General features: G+C 53.8%; 1 protein-coding gene across 1 annotated transcript; it reads right to left on the minus strand.

Moving 5' to 3' along the window:
• Positions 1-207: 207 nt before the first annotated feature.
• Positions 208-2,820, minus strand: LOC104499056 (toll-like receptor 2 type-1). Its single transcript, XM_010142512.1, has one exon. The coding sequence runs from the start codon at positions 2,818-2,820 to the stop codon at positions 208-210; it is 2,613 nt and encodes an 870-aa protein (XP_010140814.1).
• Between the last annotated feature and the right edge of the window lie 5,641 nt (positions 2,821-8,461).

Raw genomic sequence — 8,461 nt, forward strand, 5'->3', positions numbered from 1 at the left:
ATGAGTGCTCGGGTCTCAGCCCTTTGGCTAACGGATTCTTTGAGCGGATGGAATAACACGCATGCTACCGACCCGCTAGCAACCCCTCCGGGGACCCACCGAGACAAACCCCCATTGCCACACAGCAGCCTTTGCGGGAGGTAAACACAGAAACGCTTTTATTTGACCACGGACTTTCCAGGCACAACCTTTACACTTCCTTGCACCTCACTCCATCTCATACGCCTCCTGAGCGGCTCCGTCCTCTGCTCTCAGAAGGGGTTCGTTGGTTGTTTTCAAGACAGCTGCCAGCTGACGCCAGAACATTTTCTGTTTGTGTTCCTCGGGGCTCCACTTCAAGTAGGTTTTTCTTTTCAGCAGTTTCCTGAGTTTGCTGAACTTCTGCGGCACGCTGTGGGGCGGGAGGTCTTCCAGCACAATCATGATGAGGGAGTCCTGGTTCTCATTGAGGACCCGGTGTTCAGCAAAATACAGTTCGTACTGACACCAGCAGCTGTTGACAAAACTGGGAGAGAGGACGAAAAGGACTTTATGGCTGTTCTCTATGCAGTAGAAAATGTTCCCGAGTATGGGGTGCCCTGGTTTGAAATCCCTCTCGTGGTAACAAATCTTGAATCCATCCCTTTCCAGCTTTTCCAGCAGATTCTCTTTCGTCCAGTTTGCATCGTGTTCACTGTATGAAATGAAGGCGTCAAAGAGCTTGTTTTCTGGCCTCTTCTCGTACTGCTTCCTCTTCGCCATGCACCAGTACCAACCCATTCGCACGTACCACAGCCCGTCGAACCGCCAGCACAAGCCTGTCAACACCAAAACCACCAGGGTGGCCACGCAGGCCGTGATGGCCATCTGGATGCCCAGGGAGCAGTGCAGAAGCGTGAGGTTACTCCTCGCCACCAGCGAGCCCCTTCTCTGGGGCGGAAAGCTGCACCTGAGGTTCTCTTTGCCGTTTATCCACAGCTGGGGCTTGTGGATATAGACATTTACGAACCAGTACAAGTCACAGTTGCAGAAGAAATGTTTACCTTGAACTGTCAAAACGCTCAGACTCGTTAACTGGCCAAAAGTGTCCTCCACGATGGTAGTAATGGCGTTGTCGCTGATGTCTAACTCCACCAGAGAGGCTGGCAGAGAGCCACGCTGGAGAAAGGAGATCTTATTCCCTGACAAATTAAAGTACTTCAGCATTGGAAGAGACTTCCCAAAGTGATCGGGGAGTTCAGAAACCAGGTTGTGGCTGCTGTCCAGGTTAGTGAGAGCCGAAAGGTGGCTGGCGGGTTCCAGTCTGGTGATGAGGTTTCCGGAAACATTCAGGTACTCGAGGTTCTCCAGGGTGTCAGTTAATGACAACAGTTTCAACTTGTTTTTACTAATGTCACATTTTGTTAAATTCAGCGGGAAGTACTCAGGGTGCATGTCCGTAACCTTATTATTTTGGATGTTAAATACTGTTAAGCTGGAGACAGATTTGAAGCGCGGGGGTATGATTTCAATATCGCTGTTGCTTATGTCGAGATGCTGCAGGGAGGGAGGTAAGTCAGGGAGCAGAGAAATCTGGTTGCTGCTGAGATCCAAAACCAGCAGTTGGTTCATCGTGTTAGCAAACCACTCCGGCAGCTCTACGATGGAGCAGTTGGACATTTTCAGCTGTTTCACGGTGCTCGGAAGCCTTTCGATGGGTGTCCCGGCATCGTTCCTGACGAACGAAATGGAGCTGATGCATACAACTCCCAAGGGACAGTTCTGCAGGGAGTTATTGCCCCCCTGGTGGGCAGTGTAGATGAAGTGGTTTCCCTGCACGTACACTTGTTCCACGTGAGGCAGCCTGGTAGCAAAGATTCGGGGCAGTCGGCTGATGTTGGTGAAAGACAAATCAATGACCTTGATGGTTGACGGGAGGCACAGCGTATCCAGGCTGTTGATGGGGTTGTGGCTGATGTTTACAAACAGGAGCTGGCTGAACGGGAAGTTGCAGATCGACCCCACATCTAGAACGTTAATCGTTAATTTGTTGTGACTGGCATCCACAGACCGCATGTTTTTCATTGGCAAAAACAGGACGAACAGCGACAGAAGGTCCATCTCCAGGTCACTGTGACTGATGTCGAGCTCCAAAATTCCCTCCAGCTGAGCTTGGCAGAGATCGGAATCCAGTTTTAACATCAGTTCTTCCTCGGAGAGTTTGCTGTGGGACAGATTGAGGATCCCGTTTATTGGCACTCCGCAGAGATCAGGCCTTACTGTGGCCGTCGGAGAGGGCGTTCCATTTTTCTCTCCTTCTCGAAGAAGACCCTCTGTGCTCCGTCTGAGCCTCGGACGAACATCTTGCAGAGCGAGTGGACCCCCCCAATGTGGCAGCTCCTCGGAGGATGCAGCAGCCTCTGAGGATTTGTCAAAATACTTAGAAAGCTGCAAAGAGCCCGAGGCTTTGCTAGAGGGTAAGAGCTCCAGGTGGGGTGGAAGCCCTGAGACAAGCAGGTTCTCATGGTTGAATGATAAATTCACGGAAACAAGGCTGAGCAGACTCTCAAATGCACCAGGCTCAATGTCCTTAATCTGGTTGTAGGAGAGGTCTAACACTTGCAGCGCGTCAAAACCTTCCAAGTCTCTCTTGGTTATTTTTTCAATTGCATTGTGAGAGAGGTTGAGAGCTCTTGCCGTTTTTGGAGCCCGTGCTTCTGCTACAGAAGAGAGGTTTAAGCAGGAGTAGTTAAAAAAGGGGAAGGCGTAGGCTGTAGGTGTTCCCAGAGTCGGCAGCCCATTTGTGCTGTTGAATAAGAACGAAATGAAGAAGAAACAAAGGCTTCCAGTAAGGATCCTCATCCTGTAGAAAAGAAGTAAAATCCCTCATTGTAATATGCTCTAGGTTAATGAATACCCTTAAAAAAAATTCCCAGTTTACTTGCAAGTACCGAAATTGATTCAGTAGCTGTATCTATGAATCCCTTTTTGTCTGCATCAAAAAATAGATCTCGTTTTATTATTACTTTCAAGAGGCAATGAGAGAGGCTGAGAGAGATGGTGTCAGGAAACAGTTTGACAGAGACCACTGCTCATGTCAGCTCATTAGAGAGGAAGTCGGGATGTTTTTTTCTCCCTTCGTTCCTCCTTCACCCCCCGGCAGGCACTGTGTGAGCAGCTTTTGCAATAGCAGCTTCCGCTTGTGTAATCCCAGATGCTTGGGACTCCGGTTTTACATCTCTTACCCTGGTGCACAACAGCCAGGTAAGCCGGACCCATCCGAAACCTGTACAGCCACTTCAGCAGCGTAGTCAAGAGTAACGTGGCAGGGCGCTGCGGGTGGCTGTGTGACCACTCACCTCCTCGTGGTCCTGTCCCTGTGGCGGATTGCTCTCTGCTGAGAATTTCCCAGTGCCCGTGTGTTTAGCCTTACCTGTTGGGGTAAGGAAAAGAGCGTGTGCGCTCTGCAGGAGGCTGTCAGAGGCTTGTATGAGGCAGCCTGCACCAGGAGAGGTCACTGCCCATGCATGGTTCATCCTCGGAGCCTTCCCATTGCCTGGCAGCGTGGCTGCCCAGCTCCTCTCCTGCCCCGCTCTGTCACTAGTTTCCTGACACCTCTCCTCCATTTCTCCTGTTTATTACCCGAAAAAGCAGGTGCAGACCTTCAGACGAGCACCCTGCTGTTACCACAGTCCCCTCTGCTGCCCACCACACTTGGACCGACAAGTCTGACTGAAGAGAAGGGACCCCGGCTCTGTCCCCTGGACCCTCCGCTGCCCGCAGGACCCCACCAGGCCACCCCGCATCCCTCCCTCATGCCCCTCTGAGCAGGAATAACCTGCAGCAGGAGCCAGTGCACCGCAGGGTAGGTAAGCCCTGGCCGCTAAAAGCGTTGCAGGTAGAAGGCTGGAAGACAGCCAACAGCTCGCTCGTACTTCCGCAAGGCCCCCACCCATCCCTCTTTACCCTGCTTTTACCAGCCCTCCTCAGCGCTGCTCTCCCGTCGGTGCTGGTACCGCTGTCCCCACCGTTGCCTTTTGTAGCCCCGGAGCAGAGCAGGGCGTGCCAGGACGCCCCTGGAACCGCCCCAGCGGCGTCTGCAGCTCTTTGCGAGGGTGGTGAAAGAGGCTTTGCGCTCGAGATCCTTCTCCCCGGTGAAACCGGCAAAGTTTTCCCCAGAAGCTGCTCAGCTTGCTGCTGAGGGGAGAGTCGAAGGTGGAAGTTGTTTGTTTGAACGCTTAGACGCTGTGAACGGTGTTGATCCCGTTGTTGATCTGCTGGCTTCGCTCCTGCCCGAGCATTGCGGGGAGGGTCTGGAAGCACCAAGCGTGACCACAGGGTTATAAAACTGATTTACTGCCCTGATGTGATTTGTGGTGGGCTCCGTTTCCTCAGATGGGGAAGCCTTCACAGCGGGCTCTCTTATGTGTGAATACTGTGTCTCACGTCCCAGAAGCAACTCGTTGTTCCTTCTGTGGACTTTGACTAAGGGAGGAGAAATAACGGATTTCCTCAGTGCCTGTAGAGCTGCCTTGGAAAATGTGCCCTTTGTCTGCAGCTGGTTCGGTCCGGGATGCCAACAGACGCATGGCAAGGGACTGCACAAGGTGTGCAGCTTTGTCATCGGCTCTGCTTTCCCGCTACTGAACGGTTTTTTCCACTCTTTTGTAACTGCCACTGACTGGAAACTCTTGCGGCAACCCAGAGGCTCCTCTGTCCAGTCTCGGGGGGGGCCTGGAAAACCCTGAGGTTGTTTGTGCTCCCTTTCTGGTCTGACTGGGCGCTTTTCTGCCCCAGCAGGTTCTGGGGATTGCCCCGAAGACACCCGTTTTTCAGACAGATCCAGACCTGCTTTGCTAGAAGAGATGGGAAATCCAGAGCATTTTGGACCTGTCAGGGAAGATTCTTGCTGCGGATGGGTGACCCCCATCAACAGCCACTCTCCCCAGTGAGTCTCCCCTCCTTCACCTGAATACAGCAGCTCCTGAAGCTCAGGCTGTAGTTCCCGCCTGGGGAAGATGGAGCAGCTGCTTTCTAGCACAGAGCCCCTCAAACTGTGTCTCTTCGGCTGGTCACGAGAGTGAATCATGGTTGGAAGTGACAAAAGTCATAGCGTCTTTCGGTGCAGGAATGGTTCTTCTACTGACATGCTGTGCTGGCGCCGCTCTGGCGCCGCTGGCTTCCCCCGGCACGCGTTCGGTGTGTATGTCTGTCCCCCTGGCTTGCTGAAGGCACACTCTTACCGTGGGGCTGTGGGGGAAGAGCAGCGTGTGCGAAGGGTCTCTGTGAGCGGGTGGGGAAGGTGGCTGAAGGCAGAACCACAGCAGGGTTGCGGTTCCCCACAAGGACTCAGTAAGGAGATTTCTTTCCTGAAACAGCTCATCTTCCACTTGTTCATGGTCTCTCTGCAGGGGACAGGATTTGGTGCTGGACCTGTGCCAGACCCGCTCCATCTGGAGAGGACAAGCACCGGCCTGCAGGAGCCCAGACCTCAAAGAAGCTTCATCACGGTGGCCTTAGCCTCAGCGGCTGGATGAAAACGGTAAGTCCTACCTGTACAGCTACACAAATAAGATAGTTATGACCAGCAAACACACTTGTCTGCCTCTGCGCAGGGAGCGGGAATAATAGCCTGCGTTTCTTTATCGCCTGAGAAGATCTTTCCCAGACCAACGGTCTTATTCGAGCCCTCGGCTCAGTGAAACTCCCCCGGGCTGTCTGGCCTCGCACACGGAGCTGCTGACTCCTCGCAGCCGGGTCTGTCAGCTGGCAGATGTCCGACATAAACATTCTGTCTGCTTTTTGATCTGCTCTTGCAGCTAATTAATAATTTGTGAGTTTAAATGACAATTGAAAAAGAGCTCTAGAATGAATCCCTGTTGTCTGAAGTCTGACGGCTGCAATATTCAAGAGGCACCTTTGGCCGTGCAAGTAAAGGTGCTGCAAGAGTGACGCGACTTTTGTCTTCTCTAGAAAATGCTGCTGATGTTTTCTGACACTCGGTCCGCGGGGCTTGGCAAGAAGCGAGCGCTGCCGTTCTGACACGGTTTGGGTCGTGTCGGAGAAGCCCACAATGGAGTTTAGACATTCCTGTGCGGGTAAGCTGGGGCTTTGTAGACAGCCTGTTCCTGAAGTTTGTTGTCTGTGAGGGGGCAAATCCTGCACTGCGGCACCCAACCCGGCTCGTTCTTTGAACTCTTCTCACAGGAGCGCCGTAGAGAAGCGGCGTGCTGCCTGTTGCCCAGCGTACTTTCCCGTGGTGTCATTCCCTCTGACTAATTGCAGGTGATAGCAGCGCCACGCTGCCCATTCGCTGTCTGCCGCTCACGTTACTTTCCACGTCGCTGATTCTTCAGTGAGCGTGGAAACAGCTCTGCCCCTCAGGCTGAGAAGCAAACCAGCGCAGCGTCTCGTGCAGAGGAGCACAGAAGCCCGCAGCCCTCCAGGCCTGCTTTGTGCTTTCCACAGACCAGAAGAGGCTTTTTTTTCCCAGTTGTGATACTGGCAAGTTCCCCCACCCGGGGGCTTGTCTGGGAGAGGGTCACAGCAGCACGTTACTCTCATGTGCACAATTCTTTTAGATTCAGATGCGTTCAAACATAGAATTATGTTGGAATTCATTTGCTTCTAGCAGTATCTGTCACGCTTGGTGGGTGTTTTGCGGCATCTTCCTGCTCCTCTCCCCCACCTTGGTGGTTCTCCCCCAAGTTGGCCGTTGGTGTGGGAAAGGTGGGAGAGGGTGGAAGAGACAAGCAGGTTCCTTAGCTGTGTGGATCTGTGTGCTTGTAGGCAGTCAGGCGCAGGGTGGCGTTGTCCGTGAGCAGGTTGCTTCCTGCGTGGCGGGGTTCAGTGGCTGAGGGATGTGGAGAAGCAGGTACAGATTTCATGGGCTGGGCAACAGTGTGGTTTGCTTGTAAAATGGCAAAAGTCGGCGTTAGCGGCACACCGAGGTGCCGCAGATGCTTACTCAATACCAGTCGTACTTCCCCATGGCACTTGGGACTTCCCTCCTGCACGGGAAGTGAGACTCTTTCCATGCTGTAAAACGGCTATTCTTAGCTTTTCCTCTGATCTAACAGCCACAGCGGAGGTGCCTGCAGGAAGGTTTAGCATGTTGTGGTTTCTCTTCCCTTTCATGTGACCCAGCGTGTCTGGAGGGAGCCAGATGCCACCCCAACCCACGCCATGTGTCAGCGTCCTGACACATGCTTCCACCTGAAACCTGGCGCTTGAGAGCTCGGCCCAGCACTGGGACCGTGTCTGTACCGCCCGTCCTCAGAGCAGCCGTGGTTCAAACCGAAACTATCGCAAGGGATCGCACCCACCTACCGACTCCACTTGGGTGCAGCCAGAGCCCTCCTGGGAGGGTGCAGCCAGACGAGGTCAGCGAAGGCTGAACATGTTCTCAGTCTCCCTCCCTGATGTGGGGTGCCCCTTCGCTGCGGTGGACCTGAGCGAGGGACGCCTCTGGCAGTCCAGAGCTGGGATGAAGGCAGCTGAGGGGTCCCACTGCAGCGGGAAGAGCTGCTGCACCACTCATCCAGGGCTGGTGAGGTGGGAGCCCTTCCTAAAGCTTTGCAGAGCAGGCAACAAGCTGCTTGTGCGTGGCCAGAGAGGACCTGTGGTCAGTGAGGGGCCCCGGTTCACCCACCTAGTGCTGGGCGCTGCATGAGGAGATCGGTCCGGTGGGCTGCTCAGGCAAGTAAAAGACCTGTAAGGAAATTGAGTTAAGGATCTAAGGTCTGGAGACACTGCTCTGTATGTCTTCCTTTTTCTAAAAGCTACTGGCTAAATACAGGATGAAAGCTTAGGTTTGCTTGCTTATCTGGTGCTTTGCAAGGACACTGAGGGGAAAATCTGGGTAGAAGACTCTTCCAAGGAAAAAAAATTAAGTAGAAGACTCTTCCCCCGTTTTCAGCTTTCTCTTTGTGGTCATACCACGAAGCCATCAGCAAGAGCGCTGTGCTCAGGGACAAGGACTGAGTGTAAATGCTTTGTCATCCTGCTGCTGCAGTGCCAAAGGTAAGGAGTCAGCCACAGGGTTGGTGGTCACAAGCCAAGTGTTGGTGGATTTCCAGCTGACATCGGTTATGACGGTCTTGTACCTTGCTCAACAGCTCCAGACAAGAGGAAGCGTAGTGGGCTTACCCACGTGATCACCACCCTGAACATCACCACTGCTCCAGCCCCCGCCACTGCCCAGCTCCTGCCCTTCCAGCACACACATCAGCACCGCCCAGACGCGATGCTCCCAGGTGCCCTGCGTGGGACTCAGCTAAGAGAGGGAGCCCCGTAAGCTTTGCCAGCTGAGGACTCACTGCTCTGGGCTACCTCCACCGCGTGAACCCTACAGCGTCCCCGGGGCAGCGGAAGGGAAGGGGAAGAGGCCTGTAGTATTCACACAGTTCCGCACACGCAGCCTGAGGCACCGTCTGTGTCTGGGCACGGTCGGTTAGGGCAGCAGAACGGTTACTAGTGCTGTAGCGGCTGGGGGAAGCGCCCC

Source organism: Buceros rhinoceros, unplaced genomic scaffold (assembly GCF_000710305.1).
Source record: "Buceros rhinoceros silvestris isolate BGI_N320 unplaced genomic scaffold, ASM71030v1 scaffold29168, whole genome shotgun sequence".
Classification (NCBI taxonomy): domain Eukaryota; kingdom Metazoa; phylum Chordata; class Aves; order Bucerotiformes; family Bucerotidae; genus Buceros; species Buceros rhinoceros.

Coding starts and splice junctions, on each gene's coding strand:
- LOC104499056 (XM_010142512.1), bottom strand. CDS start 2,820: ATGAGGATCCTTACTGGAAGCCTTTGTTTCTTCTTCATTTCGTTCTTA.